Source organism: Rhinolophus ferrumequinum, chromosome 10 (genome assembly GCF_004115265.2).
Source record: "Rhinolophus ferrumequinum isolate MPI-CBG mRhiFer1 chromosome 10, mRhiFer1_v1.p, whole genome shotgun sequence".
Taxonomy (NCBI): domain Eukaryota; kingdom Metazoa; phylum Chordata; class Mammalia; order Chiroptera; family Rhinolophidae; genus Rhinolophus; species Rhinolophus ferrumequinum.
The window spans coordinates 60,360,491-60,382,294 of NC_046293.1; the positions used below are offsets into that span (position 1 = coordinate 60,360,491).

Here is a 21,804-nt window from a genome sequence, read left to right on the forward strand (position 1 = left end):
CTGTTCAAGGCTTCTTGTGGACACCATAAACATCTCTTCCAATACCATTAAAATAAACATTTCCTTTTTTTGAGTTAGCTTGAGTGGGTTTCTGTTTCGTCCAACAAAAAGAGCCTTCACTAAAACAGCACCTACCCTTGGGAAGAACACACAGGGGGAGCTATGGCTAAACACTGTGGGCATTTCCAGTACAAGGCATTGCTTTAACAGTTAATTACACGGGAAGTAAACACTACTGGTTCCCGACTCACTCCTCCCTGGCTCTCCAGTCCTGTAGAAACTGGAAAAGTTAAAGCATTCGTTCTCTCTCTCCCAACCTCCCTTGCAGCGAGGGGAGGTTCTGGCCAATGAGAGGGAAGAGAATATCTTTTGGGTTCAGAGAGGCTGCCCCCCGCATCCCGCCTTGCATGACAATGTATTTGGAGCCACTGCCACCATCTTGCAACCATGAAGGAAAAGTCAGAGACACAGAGATGCCAGCCCTGACACAGTGACACTGCTGCAACACCACCAGCTGCCACCAAATTCCAGCCTCTTTGTCATGTGAGAAATATGTACCCCTACGCTACTATTAAATTTATACCTCAGAAACAAAATCTTTTCTAAATTATATACTCTGAAATAGAGCTTGATATTGTTTCCTGTATTGTAAGAAAAATGATTTTTTAAACAAAATATACGACAACTTGTTTTCCAGTTAACTTCTCCAGATATCAAATGAGTGATACAAGCTCTCCAGGTAATTAAAATCTAAGAGGGGAGAAACTATATACACCAACAACTGTGCTATGAGGCAGAAAATGCCATAGTAAGAGGCCACGGCTTTGTGTACCTCGGGAGGAGGGAGAGACTTTACTTCAGGTGGGAGACGGGGAAATCAGGGAAGGCTCCACAGGAGAAGCTCTGGAGTTAAACCCTAGTGAGGAAAAGAATGTGGATGTTTGGAGATGGGCAGGAAGGCCATTCTAGGTACAAGGAACCGTGTAAGTAAATATGGGAAGCTGAAGGTCAGGGAAAGGAAATTGCAAGTTCCTTCTGGCTGGTGTAGGGGAACAAAGATCAGATTAAAAAGTCAGACCGATTTATAACAAGCCTTGAATGCCAACAGAAGGAGTCCGGGCTGTATTCTCCAAGCCATGGAGTGGTATGGACGGCTTCTAAGCAAACAGGGTCGGAGTAGTTGTCTAGGAAAATCTGCCTGGTGGCAATATGTGGGATGGACTGAGGCGGAAGGCGGCTGTGCAGCTCTCAGGGCAGAGGCGCTGCGGGCATGAAACTGGACGGTCAGGGTGAGCACAGAGTGGGGAAAAGAAACAGACACGATAGGCACTGCAGAGACCCAGCTGGATGTGGGGCGTTAAGTCAGGGGAAGAAGAAGGAAAGAAAGTATTTTACTGTATAAAACAGAAACGGGCCGGCCCGGTGGCTCAGGCGGTTGGAGCTCCATGCTCCTAACTCCGAAGGCTGCCAGTTCGATTCCCACATGGGCCAGTGGACTCTCAACCACAAGGTTGCCAGTTCAATTCCTCGAGTCCCGCAAGGGATGGTGGGCTCCGCCCCCTGCAACTAAGATTGAACACGGCACCTTGAGCTGAGCTGCCTCCCGGATGGCTCAGTTGGTTGGAGCGTGGGCTCTCAACCACAAGGTTGCCAGTTCTATTCGTCGAGTCCCACAAGGGATGGTGGGCTGTGCCCCCTGCAACTAGCAACGGCAACTTGACCTGGAGCTGAGCTGCGCCCTCCACAACTAAGACTGAAAGGACAACAACTTGAAGCTGAATGGCACCCTCCACAACTAAAACTGAAAGGACAACAACTTGAGTTGGAAAAAAGGCCTGGAAGTACACTGTTCCCCAATAAAGTCCTGTTCCCCTTCCCCAATAAAATCTTTAAAAACAAAAAAACAAAAAACAAAACAGAAACAAAAACAAAAACGTCAGGTGGTACCTCTGGAGCTGAAGACAGGAATGGTTTTATGTAGATGTTGGAGTCGTGCACCTTCAGGTCATGGTCCCCCAGGCCCCTGGTCACTCCAATAGTTGCCAATACTCGCGCCTAGAAATCAAAGCAGAGGGTCATGAGAAATACTCACACATGCAGAGAAAGCCACCAGCTAAGAGAGTAGCAATCATTTTCCAATTCTTCCTGCCTCTCTCCACCCCTTGCTGCTAACGTATGTGGGTAGTTGTTTCCAAGGAAAGCTCACCAAGATCACTTATGTCCTTAATGAGTGGCTTTTCTACCAATTACCTTAAGTTTTAATAGGCTGTAGGGCTGTCTCTTCGGCTTTCCTTTACAGAGACTGGAGGGAAAAGTGTCCAAAAAACTAAATCCCATACATGTGTGATGTCTACAGCTACTAAAATCAGTTCAAACCAAATCCAGCAGCATCCATCCTCCATCTATCCATCCATCATACATTTGCCCATCTGTCTGTTATATACCTACTCTACAAGTACTTCCATGGATTAAGGCACTAATAAAAGATGTAAAGAAGTCAGTGACAGCTCCTGTCCTCCCAAAACTCATATTTAATGGTTGGAGAAAATAGACCATTAGCAACACTGTAACCTACCCATATATCTCAGATTCTCTCTGAGTGGGAAGGAACATGTCACTTTGCTATCACCACACAGAGACCTCACGGCTGAGAACCCGTCCCCTGTACGCTTTCGGTTTCCCAATGCTTTTAAGGAAGCAAGACTATTATACTAATGCCTACATGGTCAGCCTAAATACCTCCCAGGATGCCACAGATGTGGTTTACCCAAATATTTAGTGAGCACCTACTATGTGCAGATACCATGTGGGGGACAAACGTCTACAGTCTTGTCCCTACTATAAAGGAGCTTGGTAAGAGAGAGAAGAGGTACATGTCTAAAGATATATAAAATACGGCCAAGTGTTGAAAGACACATGAACACTGTGTTAGGTGAGTGCAGAGGAAGTAAAAATTCTGTGTGAAGGTTCCCTGGAGGTGGCACTAAATTTTTCTGCAGAAGGATGGGAAGCATCCAGACAGGTAAATACAGAAGGTCAGACTAAAGGTCACTCTGGGGGGAAGGAAGTGCACTGGCCTAACACTTGGATCAGCAATAGTAACCGTGGTGTAGCATCACGGCTCAAAGACCCAAGCTTGAATCCTTACTCTATTGCTTAGGTGAAAAGAATAACATAAATACTAAGAAACATTGCACTCTTAACACATTACCATCATCTTCCTCCTAGGTTTCCAAAAAGGCTGTGGAATTTGGAGCTGGTTTCAGATCAGAAGACGGGCGGGTTTACATTAAAGTGGAAATGAAACCATGACACTTTTTTTTTTAATTGGGGGAACATTGGTTAATAAAATGATAGGTTTCAAGTGTACAATTCTATAATACATCATCTATATTTGCATTGTGTGTTTAGCACCAAAAGGCAAATAAATCTCTTGTCACCATATATTTGACTCCTCTTTCCCTCTTCTAATTCTCCCCCACCCCCTTCCCCTCTGGTAACCACTAAACTGTTGTCTGTGTCTATGAGTTTTTGTTTCTTTGTCCTGTTTCTTGCTTTCAGTTTTATATCCCACATATCATGACACATTTTCTTAAAGGCAAGAGTCAAGGGATAAAACACAGACATATGATGTGAAGCCGGGGGACCCCTGGTGAGGCTGCAGGAAACGCTCTGCTGTGTATGGAGGCTGGACCAGCTCCCTTCTAGCTGAGAAGTGTTCGACTCTAAATGCAAAAATCCTGAGTCCCTTGCGGCCCTTCTGCTCTCCTCCCTGCAATGGCACCTTCTCTTGCTGGAAAAGGCACAGGTGGCCGTGTTAATCCAAAGAAATCAGATGTTTCTGCTAGTTACTGAACTTGTTTACATTACAGAGTATTGTAGGTGTCACCCACACAAGTCCTTCCTTGGCAGAAATAAAATGAAAAGTAACGGCTGTGAAAGCATTCTGAAACTTCTGGGCAGGGATATGCCAAAGGAAAGAGAAAACCCCTGTAAAGGATCCAGACAGCTAACGTGTTGCAGTAGTAAGGATTCCTCAAGAAATCATGGCCCCTCCAGACCGCTGGTGTGCTACTTTGGTTGTGAGCAAGCCAGCAGCAGATGGGAGTCACTGGCTTTTAAACAGGTTAACAGCTGCAATGGCCAAACTTGGCCAGTCGCATATCACAGAATCATCAAGCCCTAATGAACTGAACTGCCTGAGGAGCATGATATCCTGGCAAACTGAACTTGCGGCTTCACTGGGAAAACCCATGCTCTTTTAAATCCTGTTGCTGATAATCTTTGAACACAGTTGTCCATTTTCCTGTGGTATGAAGGAGAGTATCCTGAACATAACGGAATAGAGTATACTGCATAGCTTATTGAATACTCATGCATTCGCTGAAGGCCTGCCATGTGTCAGGTACCAGACTAGACAGGTGTTAGGGATATAAAAGTAACAGGATGTAGTCCTGAGCTCACTGGAACTCACTGGGTATAGCAGGTTAATACTGAGAATCGCAGCCCCACAAAGAAATGCAGGCGTGTGTCCCTGGGCTAAGTGACTCACACTCATGAGAGGTTCCACAATCCTATCAGGAACAGAGCCGTTCCCTGTCCTGATCCTTAGCCAGCGAGGGTGAGGAAGAAGGTGTCCACTTCCAGGGAGGGGCAAGTTAGTGTGAAAAATGATCTCTACGTGGATGAGAGATATTCGTGTTTCATTTCTCTCCATGAGATGCCTCCTTCCAATGAAATCGCTGCTGGGCTACCCCGAGCACCAAAACCTAATTCTGTGTGTTCTCTCTCTTCCCCTCTCATTCATATTCACACACACACACACACACACACACACACACACACACACACACACACGAAGATGCACGCATGCATTCACACAAGTTTTGCCCAGGAAGGCATCCTTCAGTTTTATGAGTCACTTCTTCCTGCTAAAAGCTATCAAATGCTGAAAAAAATTTCAGTTGAACATTCTTCTAATGTGACCACATTTTTCACCTCTAATTGGAACTCTCAGCACCTCGTTGAAAGGTATTCGTGTTTTCAGGAAGAAAGTAATGATTCAGACGGTGTCCGTTCTTGTTGGGAAATGGGCTCATCTCCTCTCCGGCGCTGCGCCCTCCCTCCAGTCTCTGCTCCCAGACGGTGAGAGCGGCAGCCTTCCTTCCGTTCAGCACTGTTCTTGCTGCTGCTCAATGTGTGGTCAGACTGGGGCCCTGGGAGCTGGTGATGCTATAACTTAGTCACACTGAAGCTCTGGGTCCCCTTCATGGTGCAAGTGGAGAAGCCGACTTAGGGTGTCTGAACTTCCATGGTCCAGTGTGAGGGCCCGAGAAGGAAGCAGGGACCATGGCTCCACACCTGGTACCACCCCTCGCTGGCTGCAAAACTTTGCCTGAGTGCTTTTAACCTCAGTCCCAGCTGCCTCTTCCACCAAATGGACATAATCTAGCCAGCTCTGCGTGCCTCATGGCTTGTTGTCAGATATACAATGAGATGACGTATGTGAAAGTGCTCGTGTCTACACAGTGTAAAAAGTGATTCAACTGGATTGAGAAGGGGGGATGCTTTTTTCACAAAACTGACTTCATCCCCTGTGCTCGCCGCCGACCCCTCCCCAAACCCTGCCACTCCTTGGACCCTCAAGACAGGAGGCCTGAAAGACGAGGGAGGTGATATTCTTTCACGCTGTGAAGGCTATAAAATCAGGAGCTGTTGAATGGCACCCACCGACTGCCGTGGGCTACGCAGAGGCAGGCTGGCTCTCCGCCTGGGGAAATGCAGTGCCTACCTTCTTGCCTTCTCCGTATATAAGGGGAAACTTCAAGTCATCATCCTCAATGGTTTTGTAAGCCCTGTAGGGGGATAAACAACATTCTTAAAAAGGTTTGCATTCAATTAGTGACCCGCTACCCTGACACAGGCTGGTATGGACTTTCTTTGCCCTGAGACTATCCGCTCACCACATTAACAATCTCTTTCTTTATAAAGAGTTATTCTACCTACAGAATTGTGTGTGTAGGTATGTATTTTAACAAACCAGAAAAATACCAAAGCTTTATATACTTGAAGAGGGAGGAAACAAGTTGGTTTATGCATAATTAGTGAGAAAGGGAGATGTGTTTCTGTCCAGAGCATTTAGAGCCCCGGCAATAATGAAGTGCCCCAGCAGCAGTGACAGGGAACTTGTCATTAATCTGAAACTGTGAGCCACAGCAGCGCTCAGAGATGGATGGAGTGTGAAACTGCTCTTAAGAGCCAGTTCTCACCTTCAGGGGAGGTTCACACCAAAGCAGCCTCCTATGAGGATGGCTGGAGCAGGAATATTTGGAGACTGTTTGACCTTAGTATGATATTCAAGGTTGGCAGAAGATTCTGTTTCACAATAGCTATTAAACGGCCATTCGACACACAGAAAGAAAATCCAGTTTATGCTTCAAATGGCTTATTCTGGACATGGGTGTCCAAATGCCAGTGCACACACAATGGAGGCTGGCCAGACGAAGGCCAGAGAGCAAAGGAAGCCCGCGTCTTGCAATTTTGCTCATAAGGAAGTTAAAAAACAAGCAAATAAACACAGCACCCAATTACTAGCTGTACCACCTTGGGCAATAGCTGTACCTATTTTGGTCTCGGTTTCCTCATCTATAGTATGAGGATAATCACACAGGATGTACAGAGCTTTGCACAAAGCCTGGCACTTAGTAAGTACTCAACTACTGGTAGCTATTATTAGATTGGTGCAAAAGTAATTGCTGTTTAAAAGGTTAAAAATAATTGCAAAAACTGCAATTACTTTTGCACCAACCTAATACTAATATTTAGTAGATGCTTAACACTTGGCACACCAGTTCCCCTTTCTGCAATGGGGATAGCCCCACTGATCACCTCAAAGAAGAATATTAGGAAGACTAAGTAAACGCTGAAGTAGGTTCTACTAGGTCAGGCTCTAGAAGCAAGGTGCTTTTCTAAAACAACATCTCCAGAGTACCTGAAAAACTAACTTGTGAAATGGTCTCCCCATCCTGGATACATGTAGGCAACTTGGGAGTGAAGCTGAAATCAAATGTATGGAAGTTCTCAATACACAAAAGAATGCAATCCAATTTTTAAAAAGTTCAACCCCAAAGCTAAAACAAGTACATCCTTCTTCTCCAGGCAGCTATTTAGAGAAGCTGTTCCTTCCCAGGGAGAGAGGATCAGTGCAGTTTTGACACCAGACACATCTGGGCTCAAGTTCGGCACTGCCGTCTGTGCAGCCCTGGGCAGGGAGGTGATTGAGCCTCTCAGGATCCTCATTAATCAGAGGGGGGCAAACACTGGGCCCACTCCTGGGCTTGTGGTGAGGATTCCAACGGGCTAATGCATGAGCTGAGCTTAGGAAGCATTTAGCACCGTACCTGGCTCATGCCGAGATCCCGAGGAAAGGTAACTGCTGCGGCCGCTGTTGTCAAGCCAGCCCCCAGGTGCTCTAGGAATTGAATTGTCAAAAACAGAACTTCCAGCACCAAATCTACCACACTAATACAAAGTGGAAATAGCCACTTACACATTTTTATATTTACATAAACTGTTTAAAACACAGTGGTCTACAAGTCATTGGGGAATACGCAGAACTATTATTAGAACACAGACTCAGCTTGGGGGTTGAATGAGTTTGTAAACCAGTGGTTCTCAACCTTGGTTGTCTAGTCAATCACCAGGGAGGGCTTTAAGAAATCCTGATGCCCAGGTCACCCCTCAAAGCATTAAATCTGAACTTGTGGAGACGGGACCAGGTATAAGGAATTGTTTTTGGCTTCCCAGGTGATTGCAGTGTGCAGCCCAGGTTGAAAATGGCTGCGGTAGATAGACCAAATGTCATTAGCTAACATTCAAAATCAGTTCAGTAATAAGCCCCCCACAGCTTCTTCCGAAAGATGACAGGCTGTATGGCTCGAGGGGGAGACAGGAAATGGCCTGAGAAAGGCTCTGGAATGGGCATAAACAGGGCTTGAGGACTGTGAAGAAGGAAGTATGGGGAGTGAGAAGCAAGGCCCAGACAGAGAGGAGGACACAGTGGGGACAATACGAGAAAGGGGCTGGGACCTCACGATCCAGGCACAGGAGTCTGGCATTCAATGGGAGGCAGACGGCAGCAACTCTGGAGTCAATCACTGGCAATTAGAGCTCAGAACAGAGAGGCTGAGAGCACTCTTACTAGGCTTCAAAAGGCAGCAAGGAAATGGTTCTCTGGCTCTACCACAAGCCCAGGTAATCTCAGGACAGAGAAATTTCAGGAGCATGAACACTGTGTTCCCCACCACCGTTCTGAGAGACAAGCCTTGGAATTGTCACCCCCAGGACCAAGACAATTGCAAATTCTAATATGTTCCAGCTTCCGTTTCTTCATCTTCTAAACAACAACAACAACAAAAGCTAAAAATGGAAGAGGCACCTCTGGAAAAGGAAGGTTTATTCCGCGCCTGCCATTGTTGGTTTCCATCAAATGTGAGCCCTCTCCCCTCGGTTCCCCCCGCCCCCACAAAGGGGAGTAAAAGGGAGAAAGCACAAACACGCTTTCCCCCTCAGTCTGTCAGGGTTTAAGCACAGTTCACTGTAGGAACACAGATGGACTTCCCTCCACAGTTAAAGGCTTGAATAATACAGAATAAAATACTCAAGAGTTAAAACGGATAACGTTTAAAGTTCGTATAAATTAATGCCAGCTAACAATAACGACAGCAGCTCTGATTCACCAGGCACCTTCTCCGTGCCAGCCCCCCGGCGTGGTGCTTGCTTACAGCATCTCAAATCTCTCACACACCCTGCAATGTCCCGTCATACCGATGAGGGCACTGAGGCTCAGAGATGTTACGATACTCTCCCAAGGTCACACACACCATGGAACTGGCCCGAAGGCTAAACTCAGACTTTCCCAGAAAACACACTAAACAAATGTGTTGCCGGGCTCGGCTCGGAGGACTTCTCATTCTAGCTGAAGGGTGTCAGATCACTGCTGTCCAGCTCTCAGCGGGGGAAAAGCAGGCATTTGAGGAAGGGGCACTTTGGGCAAAAGAGGAAGGGGGATTTTCTGTGTTGGGCAAAAGAACAAAAAGTGACCATGTGGGGACAAAACTATGGGGAAGAACAGAGAAAAACTGGGGACGCAACCATCTGTGTTCTTGACCTGCCACTGCTTCCCGGGTCACTGCATCTGAGGTGACAGAGTCCAACAGGGTCCTCTTCCACAGACAGCAGTCTCCCTCACATCTGCTGTCGCAGTTTAAGGGGGCCACCCCAGGTTCTGCCCACCCGGAAGGCCTGTCGGCTGTTCCTATTACACTACAGTCCCCGTCAGGGCTGTGGGCGCGAATCTACGCTTTCAACTCATCCTTGGCTTCCATCCTACTCAGCCGGCAGAGGAGAGGAGAGAAGGAGACAGGCTTGACGCTTGAGACCCCCAAAACATGGAAGTAGTTAGCACTGAAGATTAATATAAAAGGCCTACTCTTTCACACCAGATTCTATGATTTCTGAAATCCTGATAAATTTTTAAAAATAACTCCAAAAACAGATTGTTCCCTAGTTGTACAATAATATAACTAGGGTTTCTGGGCGGGAATTCCTGCCCGTTCTTGTGATTTTTTTTTTTCCCGCTTTCCTGTTCCCGAATCCTGAGAAAAGTTGGTCAGAAAATCGGGAAAACCGGCTCCTTGAACCCAGGTGGTTGGTAGTATTGGCTGTCACTTTGTGGAAACGATTCATCGTGGAAAACAGAAAACAGTTTGTATCTCGGGGTTCGGGAATGGGAAAGCAAAAAAAATTCCTGAGAACAGGCGGGAATTCCCACCCGGAAACCCTAAATATAACTGACCAGAGATCATATTCAAATAATTACTTGAAGCAAAACTGAAAGGCTGAGGGAAAGTTTTTAGAATAACTCTTATTTGAGGTCAATTTGTTATGAATATTTATGAGGCCAACTGACAAAAAGATGAGATGAGAAAAAAATGCAAGGCCCTTGGAAAGGGCTAAATTAAAGGGCATTTTCTAACTTACGGCAGCATCCTCCTAAGTTTCCATTAAACGTTTTTTTTAAAAAATAGTTTGCACTGTTGATTCTACAAAGTTGAAGAGATAAAGCTCCTGTTGTCCGAACCTACTGGAAGGAAAAGCTCAGAACTGGAAGAGACTGAAAGGTCACCAACGTTGGCTGTCCCCCATATGCAAGAATCCCTCCTTCGACACACCTCATATTGGTCCCTGGCCTCTGTCATTGAGAGGACTGATGTAGACAGCCATTGTCCCAGGAGCTTTCCAGTACCTTCTGTCACTGGAGAAGAGTCCTGAGAAATCCTTTCTTAAATTGACCCAAACAGTCACCCATGGGTATGTTTGGTCTGCCTTCTGGAAAAACATAAAATAAATCTAGTCTCTCTTCTACTTGACAGCTCTGCAAATATTTGAAGAAAACTATCTCAAAGTTTCCTCTTTCCTAGCTTCCTAACTGTTCTTCACAGGCCCTGGAGTACCACACCTAACCACTCACGTCACCATCCATTCAACAAATCTGTACTAACTGAGCACCAAATACTGAGACAGGAGCTACCTGGGAGCTCTCCAGTTTGTGAGCATCCTCAGACAATGACCCTGAGAACTGAAAACACGTACAATGTGATCCACATAAGAATGAAATGATGACTTCTTTGATTTAGACCTTGTTCTTTTTTGAATTACTGCAGCTTACATTGGTGTCACGTGCATGCACGCATGTGTCTGTACGTGTGGTTTGGGTCCTGTATTGAAATGGTGAGTGAAAACAGACAAACAAAAGACCCAACCAAACAAAAACCCAGTCAGTCCCCAAGAAAAAAGGGGCCAAGAGGTTTCTTGACTCATTGTCTCCTCTAGTTTACACTTACACAGTGGGTATTCTACTCTGAATGGAAAACGCCACTGCCCCTATTAATTTTAGCTGGCTAGTTTCAGTCCATAGTTTTTACCCACCCAGAGACATCTGAATTCATATCCTTTCATCCAAAATATCAGCTCTCCTTCTATGCTGTGTCACTAACTTGATAAACAGCTCTGCCATCTGCATCCAAGATTTGGAAAAAATGCTAAGTAGAACCAAGCCATTAGAGACCTTCCTCCAGGCCAAGCTAACCAGACAAGGGGTGGATCAACATTTTCCGAAGGCATGTGGATCAAAGTATGGGCAATTTGAAAAAAATGTAATTTTGTCTGGTGGCACAGTAGACAGACTCAACAGTACAGGGTAGGCAATGAGATATTAATGTTTAAACAGGGGGTGGAGGGAATTTAGGATTTTCAGAGGCTAGAAATGCTGATCAGGACAGACACAGGGTCTGCCTTTGGTACAGACTCTGTATAGGTCAGGCCATCTACATAGCAACTTAACCATCATCCACGCAGCATTTCTCCATCTTGTCCAACAGACTAAGAAGAAATGTGATCAATTCTTGCAAAGTCAAAATACCTCCACGTATACTATTGCCATGACCAAACAGACCCTACCGCAAAGGGGGAGACTACTAATTGAACTTGACCGATTAGTGGATCCAAGCTGTTCCCAGATTTGCCCACCTCCAGGGGATGCTGCTCCTACAGACCTCTTATCCTGAGGCAAGAGAGTTCATATTGTTCCTCTTTCAGCCCCGCCCTTCCTGACTGCCTCTCACTGTCACTGAGCCCGTCCACCTGCTGACACACCCTCTCCCTCACCTTTCAGAATATGCTCCTACCTTCCCCAGGACCGCAGCCTAAGTTCGCAGATTGCTCTCCCACTCTTTCCCCTGATGTGATTCCCAGCGACTTGATATGTTTCGATGGTGCTCCCGGAATCCTGACTTGGTCACTCCTACCTATTCCCGATGACCTCCGGCTCTCCCTGCCAGCACCCTGTTCATGGGGCCTGCACCGAGAGCACCCCCTCCTCCGAGATTTGCACTCTGAACCATGTCCCTTCTCACTCCCTTGCTGTGGCTCTCTGGCCTGTTTCCCTCCATGGTCCCACCACGCTAACTACCTTCTGGCGGTACTTCTTCCTGACCCAGCCTCCACTTGGGGCGAATCATTTTAATACTTCTCTTGCTAGCAGCCTGGAATTCCTCACCTTCTTGATCTTCCAGTAAGAAGGAAACGCAATAGGAACTAAGTACTTTGCCGATGAACATTATACCAACCACTGTCATCTCCACCTTCCGAGATGGTGCCAGGACCAGGGCGATGGCAGCGAAGGTGCTGAAAACTGTTCGGTTTTGTCATTTACCTCTATTCTCCGAGCAACCAGAGGAATTACTTTTAAATGTCAGATAACATCATTACCCTACTCTAACCCTCCAATGGTTTTCTTGTCATACTCTAAATAACAGCCAACTAACGAAATAACCTTCTTCTTTAAAATCGTTCCCCTCCCCCAAATTTCCTATTCCCCCAGCTCTGCTTTTTTTCCTCCTCCTTTGCATCTATCACCGCCAACATTTTAAGTCTTTTACTTCTTTATTATGTTTATTTTCTCTACTGCCCCCCCCCCCGCCCCATTTAAGTACTATGAGGAAAGAGATTTTTATTTTGCTACCCGTGGCATCTATCGCTGGTACCCAAAAGTGTGCCCAATATGTAGTGGGTGCCCAACAAACATTCAGCGAGGTGAGCAGATCAATGAACACTCCTTACCCCAGGCAGTGAGTTTTTTCAGTCCTGTGTGTTTCCTTCTTCTTTACAGAGTTACAAAGCAAAGGCAAAGGGCCTTGCTTTCCGTGACTGCGCCCCTAAGTCTCAGACGTGCTGGTCGCAGCCGCTGCTCACTCACAAGCACGTCCTTTCTTGCCTCTCTGGTCCTGGCTGGCTGTGTGCTGCTCCTTAGAGCCTTCCACACACATTCTCTGACCATCTGAACTCCAAGAAGTCCCTGTGCAGCCACAACTGATGTGCCTTCATCCTTCTGATGCTGGCAATTATAGGACATCTCCATGAAGAACCCATCTCGTCCATGTGTTTCGTCATTTTTATGGGAAAAGGCTTCGCTTGTATTTTCAGACTGGCCGAGAGGCCCGCAAGCGAGTCTCCCACAGCCATTTCTCCCTCTTTTAATCCACAGTCATCGCTCCTCGGCTTCAATTTCTCCACTGGCTTTCCACTGTCTTCAAGTATAACCCAGCGATGAGGCTCGCCACGATTGGATCTCTGCACATGGATCGGACACCTTTTATCCGTCTGACACATGCTCGTGACACTAGAGTCCTTGCTGCATCTTTACCGTGCCATGGGGCCTTGTCCTCCCTCCTGCTGGGCCATTGTTCCCCTCGGTCCTCTCATAGCTGGCTCCCGGGCATCACTCAGAGAGCGTTCTCGGGCCCTCATCTCAAAGTACGGCTCTCTGCTCCTGCTTATCCTGTTTCAACTCTTCATGGCATGTACGCAGCATGATCTGAAACCACCTGACTTATTAGTTTGTCTATTTGTTTATACTCTGCCTCCCGCTCTAGAACTCGAGCTCCTACAGGCAGAGACTCTGTCTTATAGCCTCGTATCTACAACCATGCAGGAACACTACAGATGTAAAGTAGTTACTAGCTAAACGGAGGAAGGGTGGCCCTTCGTCCTTAGCACACGAGCTGCCCGCTAAAGTATACTGAGGTCTTTGCTTCCCCATTCATTTGCTTTAATGATAAGCTTTCCTATGGCAGAAATTCAGGGTTGAATCCTGTCAGTGATACCTGGGGCTTTTGTTGAATATTAAAATTTTAGGTTCCCTTTTATCACCTATACGCTAGTAAAGAGTCATCAAGTTATAAAAAGTAGCATTTATGATCCTCTCGCCTATTTTTTTCCCCTGGTAATTCCTGAGCACCACCCCCAGAATGGTAGTTTTGGTTGCAGAGGTTCTCCAGGGTATATAATGCCACCTAGACACATTCTGCTTCCATATTGACCCCAGTGAAAGTCTACTTGTGAAGGCAAGTCTTCCACTTAAGAAAGCTCTTTCTAGTCTTGGCTGGATTCCTCCACTCCTGGCCAGAGCCCCTACTCTGACTTCTTAACCCGCAGGCCAGGAACGCAAAGTTCATGCTTTGGCGTCATCCACATAGATCACTTCCCACAGTCTCCCTTCTCTCCTAAGTCATGACCTTGAATTAGAAAGAGGGATAGAAATACCACTTGTTTCCCTACGTCTTAGTTTCCTTAGCAATACTTCAAAGTCATTTAAGAAGAACGTGACCCCTTTTGGGGGGAGTAAGGGACCCTTTTCCTTCAGGGACTGCAGAACCGGGACCGTCTGCGTGTGCAGCTCCAATGACAAGCACCAGTGAGTCACATTCTTCCACTCGCTAACCTCTCCAGTGGCCTTGGATGCCTCTCCTCCCCTGGGAAGCTTTCTTCCTGGATTTTCTTTTCCCTCCTGGCAGAATCCAGGATGGTACATCAGAGAACACCAGGCTGGAGTCAGAGGTTTTGAAGTCACATCTCAGTCTTCACGTGATCTAGCTGCATGAACTTGGAAAAGTCCTTCAACCTCACTGAATTTGCTTCTTCAGCTGCATTCTTCATGGACGGTTGCAAGGATTAAATGCAAATGTGTCTGAGAAAGTCCTTTGTGAAGGATAAGGTTCTAGTTAATTACACGTTGTGGCTATTAAGGTCTGAGGAGGCTCAATCTTTCTTTACTGAAGATGTGGAGCACCGATAAATGGTGACCACAGGCAGGAAGACAGCACATCCCCACAGGAAAACCACTTCTTGCTGAGCTCCCCAAACACCCCAATTCATACTTTTTCTATGATTGCTCATGATATCAAAGCATCAAGGACAGAACCTATGCGACTTTATCCAGAAAAGTCCATGGTTCTGCTCTAAAGTGAAGACTCAAGAGTCTCAGAAGAATATCTCAGAGCCAAAAATCTAATGGGGGGTGCTTGTGGGTTGGTCTGAAATAGTCATAAAAAGAAAATTTTGCCCCTGAGCTAGAAGCTCAGAGCCCCTGCAGGAGGGAGGTAGAAGCCACAGGAAGTCTTGTTTTGCTCACAGCAGAAACCTAGTCCTAGGCAGAGAGAGGCACAGTTCACAGGGGCCAAGCGGGTTTGGACGGGGGAAGGTGGGCAGACGTGCCTAGGTCCTCACTTCTGCTTTCCTACAACCAAATCTTAACAGAAGCTTGAGTCCCAGGAGGCCCGGAATGAAACACAGCTCAGGCCTACTGGTCAGCAACAGACATATACATGGAGCCCAAATGCCACTCATGGCTTTTAAGAGCTTGGCATGACCCCAACTAAGCCATTCACGGAATCCGCAGAGGCTCTCTCTCCACTCGGCTCTCTCCACACCCAGCCTCCCCAGACCTTCCTGGAAAAAGCAACGCAGGATTGGCAATCACCTCTGCTTCCTTTTTCCGCCAGCCATCTGCATTTCCAAAGGAATCAAACCCAAAGCCGAACCACAGAGCTCAGTAAATGGAGGCTGCTTCCTGCTCCCTGAGGTTTCCTGCAGCAGCCGGGCCCCTCTCCCTCCTCGCTGCATGAATATCCATGTGTGCATGTGTTTCCTTTAAGGCAACACTAGGAGATTTGGGGATTTTATGAGGTCTTACTCATATTATGATTTTTTTAATGTCTTCGTTAAGAGGCCTTTGTTCCTGGCTTCAAAGATTCACAGTTAAGAAATCCCCAGAAATTTCTTAAATTTGTCTTTGGATCAAATCTTAATATGCTGGGGAAATGTTGCTAAACTGTCAGGGAGGGTGAATCTGAGCCAAGCTTAATGAGGTCACGCTCAAGTCCGAGTTGTGGAGGAAGGATGACAGGCAGCCCTTGGGGCCCCCGGGTGAGGTGGAAAAGGCTGACAACGTCCCACATCCAGCAGGTCATTTGGAGGGTTTAGAAGCATCCTTTCTAATGTTTCAGCCACAGGTCTGCCATGGTATAGCAGGCTTTAGTTATATGCAAATCTAACTTTTGGGGGATGGGGTCATATTTTGATGCCCTGGGTTCCTGGATTTATGAGCTAGGAGTTGTTGTCAATGGATATCTTGATTACCTGATTCCGGGGGAAGTACCCCAGGAGGCTAAGTCTCCACGAACAAATGCTACCTTGTTTTCTCCTTTTGGTCCTTGGAGTGTCATTTAAATTAATTGAAGCCTGTAGGCCCTAAGCTATTATACAAGTTGATGCGCTTGTGCTAATACAGTACAACAGTCTGGATTCAGGCACAAACAGTATGCGTGAATTGCAAGAGTGTGATTAATATTCGGTGATATAATTGAAGAGAGCTGGTAGGAGCAGTGCTGCCTAGCTTGTGTATGTGATGAGAGAAACAAATGAAGGGGGTGCTATCTCTACAGGAAAACTTTTTCCATAATGAGGCCCAAGCTCTGTTCCCTGACCTTGCAGTTGCCCTTGAGGAAATCCCCAGGTTAGTAGGGCCAAGTCATGAGCCCTAGGAATATACCTACCTCTCTCCTTCCTCCCATCAGCATGCCTGTACCAGATCCTGCCTGGAGTTCTGGAAGCCAGAACCATTCCTTCATTTTGGCCTAAAGACTCCTCTGCCTACCACAGGCCTATGGACAATAGCAAGAGGCAACCGAGCTTGCTTTCCTTTCAGTGGTCCACGTTCTCTGAGAGAGTCGGCTGGGTTAGAGCAGAGGTTTCACGCTGTGTGATCCACTCTTAAGAAATGTATCGATCTTAGTCACCCAGTGGACACACAAACACATTTCCAAAAACAATTTTTATCCTCACCAAGTGATATACACTTGGATTTGTTTTTTCTCCCTATGCTACTTAATTTGTTTAAAATGCTGTCTCCATACACTGAATTGACTTCACAACCCACGAAGGGGTCCCTACCCACAGTTGAAACATCGGGTAGAGGAGCAGAACCTGCTCCGAGCATGTAGCTCCACATCAGGAGCTCAGACTTCGACCAGATGAAAGCAATGGGCTCCACTGGATTCATTTGTGAATATTTACTGAGCACCTACTATGTGCCCGGCGCTAGCACAGGTGCTGGGAATATAACATCAATAAAGGTCATCTCTTGACTCACGGGCCCAAGATTAGCAGTGGGAAAAGATTCACATTTAAGAAAATGCTTTGACTCAGTCTTTTGAAGATAGAATCAATCATGTGTGCGTGTAAAACAGAACCAACAATATTTCAGGAGAAAGCATTTTGGATGACTTTTAGGGAAATTTAAGATTTCGAAATTATTTCTGATTCAGTACCCACTTGGTGTGCATTAGCACTTGGCTAGGAGAGCTTCGTCTTCTAATCGATAACATTTACATCTCCCACAGGTATGAATCAGACATTCTTATTTTATGAGCACACAAATATGAAATTATTTCTGCTTTCTCAGGGACCATTCATTCTGAAACAAACATGAATTTCACTAACATTGGCCTTTATGATGTATGAGACCAAGTTAATGTATACAAATCAGGAGATAATCAAAATTGACACCATCTCCGATTGGTGGGGAGAAAAGAGCAAATAGACTGTTCGCTACACAAAGAGGGTTTTACTGCGAGGCCAGTTCCTCCTCCACAGGGGTCTTTCAGCCCCGCCTCGCAAAGCTTCTCTCACTCTGGTAATGACAATCGATCGATATTTGTATCCTGGAGCGCCAAGTCCTCCAGTATCCCCCAGGGGAAGCTGCTCAGGAGCAGACTGGGACTCTAACCTGTGCTACACTGTTTCAAAATTTCCATTCAAGTGCCCTTGAAGTGGTAACACCACAGAGGGCAGAGATCCAGTATCTCAAAGCAAGCATAGATGCTTTTTCAAGTTTTCTGCTTTATCTTTAAAAGCCATGAGAATTTTGCACAAGCATACACAAAATCAACACTTATTTCAACACACAAAAATATTCTCCCCACTTCCAAGGTGTTCAGGTAAAACATATTTTATCCTGTGGATTCTCATACTCTTCTGGCATCTCCTGCTAACAAACCTCACGTTGCTCCACTCCCAGAGTAGGAAGAACAGGTCTGGGTGATGGGTGCCAGTCTTTACCAATGGGAGGAACTCAGCTCCCGCATCCATGTGGCCCTACTGTGTTACACAATGGACCGCAAAGGCCGCAATGATTCAATTCTCTGCTGTCGCCTTACTCCTAACACTTACAGCATTCTAATGTACCCAACATTTCTTGTGCATGCACTTTGTACTAGGCATTGATCTGCATGCTTATATTTTTCAACCTTTTAAATTAGAACAACCTTAGAAGACAGATAGTAATATTAACCCCATTACACAAATAAGAAAACGGAGGTTACACAACTAGGAAAAATAAGAGGTCAAGCTCACTGCCAGGTCCGCTCCTACGTACACTGTGCTCGTAACCACAGTCCTCTGCCCACCTCTGAAGAGCTACGAATCTGTGTCAATACCATAAAATGGCATGCTGAGCAACAGGAATGCTGACGTACTAATGCTCAGCCTCAGAGTAAATCATAAAACCTTCTGTAAAGTTTCCTCCATCCCCTACCCCAGGTTTTTAGGCTGTGAGTCCCACAGAAGTTTCTACATGCCACCTTCTCAGGCTTTGTCTTCTCTCGACAATATGGTGGCTATACAGGTCACTGAGGTGTGCTTTTCAAATTGCTTGGTTGTTGATACAATTGAGAACTTAATCTTCCAACTTAGGTCCTAGTTTTTCACAAGGTGATCCAAGGCCACCCAGAAGGATTAGGCAAATTTGGGGAGAGAACATTTACTCAGGAAGAACAGGTACCAGAAAGCGGCACGTTCGCTGCCTGCCCTGGGAGCATGGTCTCCTGGCCTTCCCCGACCCCATGTATTTACACGGAGCCTGGGGCCAGGGTTGTCCGTTATGGGCACCTGCATCAATAAGGGAAAAGGGAGGCTCCACTGGACTCCGATCCACTGCTGACACCTAAGTGTTTTCTCACTCCTGATCCCCCACTGCTAGTCCAGCGCACGTCCCCTCCTGAACACAGGCCCACACAGGTGGGCAAAGAGGTTCCCGAGTAACAGCAGGACGATAACCAGGGTGCAAAAGTCAGAGCCCAGGCTGCCCGATGCTCTTTAACTGATTGTTTCTTCAAGCTGTTGCTCACATGCAAGGTAAGAACGTCTAGGGCCCATCCAAGGTCAACGTGCAAGGTTATACAGGGGCACCTGGACAGCTTTAAAACATACAGATTTCAGGACCTCAGGGATTCTGGAATGTTTTTAATAATCATCCCAGATGCAAAAACTTCACTGTGGGTAAACATTTCTCTACCAGCTTTGGCACAGGATTGTAACCATCCATCTTTAGTCCTGTCCCACACTTGACTGTAAGCACCATGAGGGCAGGGATGGTTTAAACTGTCCCTGTATCTCCACTGTCCAACACAATGCCTGCTTCACTGAATGAATAACGGTTAAAACTGATTACCCCACAATGAGGAAGCCCCGTGCTCTGTCCTTGAAGCTACTGAGCACGATACAGAGCATCTGGTTTACCCTGGGAGACTGACAAGGCTGATTTAGTCCTAGAGGAACTGGAACCTGGGATTTGGCAGAGTATTATTGCCTTTGCCAGAGCAGCAAGATGAAAACAAAAAGTGAATGTGTTACTAGCATTTCCAGCACTTTCAGAAAGATCTGCATTCAGTTCTTCAGTGAGGAACGGACATAAAACCTATCTTTGTTCTGAAGAAGTCTTTGCTTTACTTGTCTGAAGGTAAGAGGAACAAGATGGTCGGCTGAGGTCCTTCAGGGTTGGGAGTGGTGATGCCCCAACTCCATGTGGATTCCCGGGCTAAGCGGAGGCTGTACACCAGCACCCCGTCTGATTCTGATGGAGATGCTCCCAGGCCATCATGGGTTAGCACCTTCGTGGGATTTTCAGCTTCAAACCAGCAACACTGGTTTTTCCTACTCTGAAACCTGGTGGGCAGAGAAGGGGTGGCAGGGAAAAGGAAAAACTTTACCAAGCCCTGGTAAGAATGAAACTTTATAACTGGAGGAGTGTAGGTTGGACACAGGAAAATGTTTCCTTGGCAGAGCTGTAAAGTACCTGGAAATCAGTCGGAGTGTTGAAGCACTCACTTCTCTGGCATTTCCTTAACGGGATCTTATAAATAGGCTGAGGATCGGACCATATGTCCTTCTAAATATACTGTTAGCTCTATAGTTCTGCCCTGCGGTGTGTCATTTTCATACTTTCCAGAGCTGTAGAGCTCGTACGAGTGGGAAACGAAAAGTATGTTCATCAATGCCACCCTTAGATGGCATTCAACGTGTCCCAGGAGTTCACTCCAATCTATTGACCTAGGTCACTAGTTCACTTCATGCCCTTACTTCCTCCTGCACGTTACTTATGGCAGGCTCCGATTTATGTCAGGACTGTTATCTACTGGATACCTACCAATACACGCATGTAAGGAGGGTAAAAAGTGAAATACTTCTGTGCTGGGTGGCACATAATGACTGTGTCAAGGCCCCCCCACCTGCTGCTCTGAGTGGTCCCAGGAGGTTGGCAACAGAATCGGCCTGGCACAGCAGGCGGCTTCTAGGACCTGCTGAGCCCAGCTGGAGCGCCGTCCTGCATGCTGACTGTTACAATACTTTTAATATCATATTACCTTTCCTTCCACATGCCCCAAACATACATCTTATTCTCATGCCTCTGGGCTGGACCCTCTGCTCAGAATGTCCTTCCCTCCTGCCCTCAAATCTCTTGAACTCCTCTCGTACGTATTACAGGCCTTTGGTTTGAAGACAACCTTCTCCACGCAGCCTTCCCCAGTCCCACCCACGCTCTTGAAAACCCCCATCTCCTTTGCCACAACCCAATGGCCTTTTCTTTAAACCCCTTGTTATAAGCCCTATGCTCTGTCTTGTTTTACTTACCTACTCACAAATCCCAACAGACCTACTTCCCTCACTCCTGAGATTTTTAAGAATAGATTGACAGGTAAAATGGTCGTGTCCAACAAATCTCCAGAAAGCCAGCTGGGCCAGCTGGTCATCTCGATGATGCTAACACAGTCCTCTCATAAGGTCCCTCCTACGAGAGGACACGCTTTGCCGCAGAGGGGCCAGGTTTCCCAGATCCTTGGAATGGCACAGGAGGGCTGCTGCAGTGGCACCTGAAAAGGTCCAGCAGCTGGGACTCAGAAGCAGAGAGAAAGTCAGTGTACGGACCCAAAATCCCCACAAAGAGACAAAAACAAAAGCACCCCAAAAACAAAAGCACCCCACCCAGCAGCATCCAGGGATGGAGGGGCTGGCGCAGGATGGCTTCTTAATCATATTGACAGTGTCTCTCCTCCTAGAGATGAGCCCCTCCTGACACACTGGGGACCAGACCTGCCAGGTGAAGTGGCCAGCACACCATGACCTTTCTTCAGTCTTCTTCCTTCTCAAAACTGCCCCCCGCCCTTCTCTTTGGTTTCTAGCCTGTCATTACCTTGAGAAACAAGCAGCTCAACACCTATTAGGTGTCTACTCCTGAGACAAGGATCAGATCCTGCTGACCCTTCCACTATGCATAGAATCGAATGATTATATGATTAGACACATACAGCACTTGTTACATGCCAGGCTCTGTTCAGTGTGCGCGACCATACTAACTCATGACATCCTATTATTAGCTACTGTCATTAGCCCCATTCACAAATGGGAAAACTGAGGCAGATAGAGGGGACGTGAGTTGTCTCAGACATCCATGGGGACCAACCCGGCCTGGCTCCACGTCCTTGTTCTTACCTACTGCTCAGTGTCCAGTATGTAGCAGGTGTACAATAAGGATTTGCCAAATGTAAAACAACGCCCCCAGGGATCCTT

General features: G+C 46.6%; 1 protein-coding gene across 3 annotated transcripts in view; it reads right to left on the reverse strand.

The window, feature by feature from the left end:
* Positions 1 to 21,804, reverse strand: part of PPM1H (protein phosphatase, Mg2+/Mn2+ dependent 1H) — a 238,268-nt gene that overhangs the window by 35,810 nt on the left and 180,654 nt on the right. For all 3 annotated transcript variants that reach the window (XM_033116653.1, XM_033116655.1, XM_033116654.1), the window contains exons 7-8: positions 5,792 to 5,855; positions 1,948 to 2,055 (exon numbers count right to left, since the gene is read on the reverse strand). In XM_033116653.1, the coding sequence (XP_032972544.1) occupies positions 1,948 to 2,055; positions 5,792 to 5,855 (172 nt within the window). The remainder of the gene's footprint in view (positions 1 to 1,947; positions 2,056 to 5,791; positions 5,856 to 21,804) is intronic.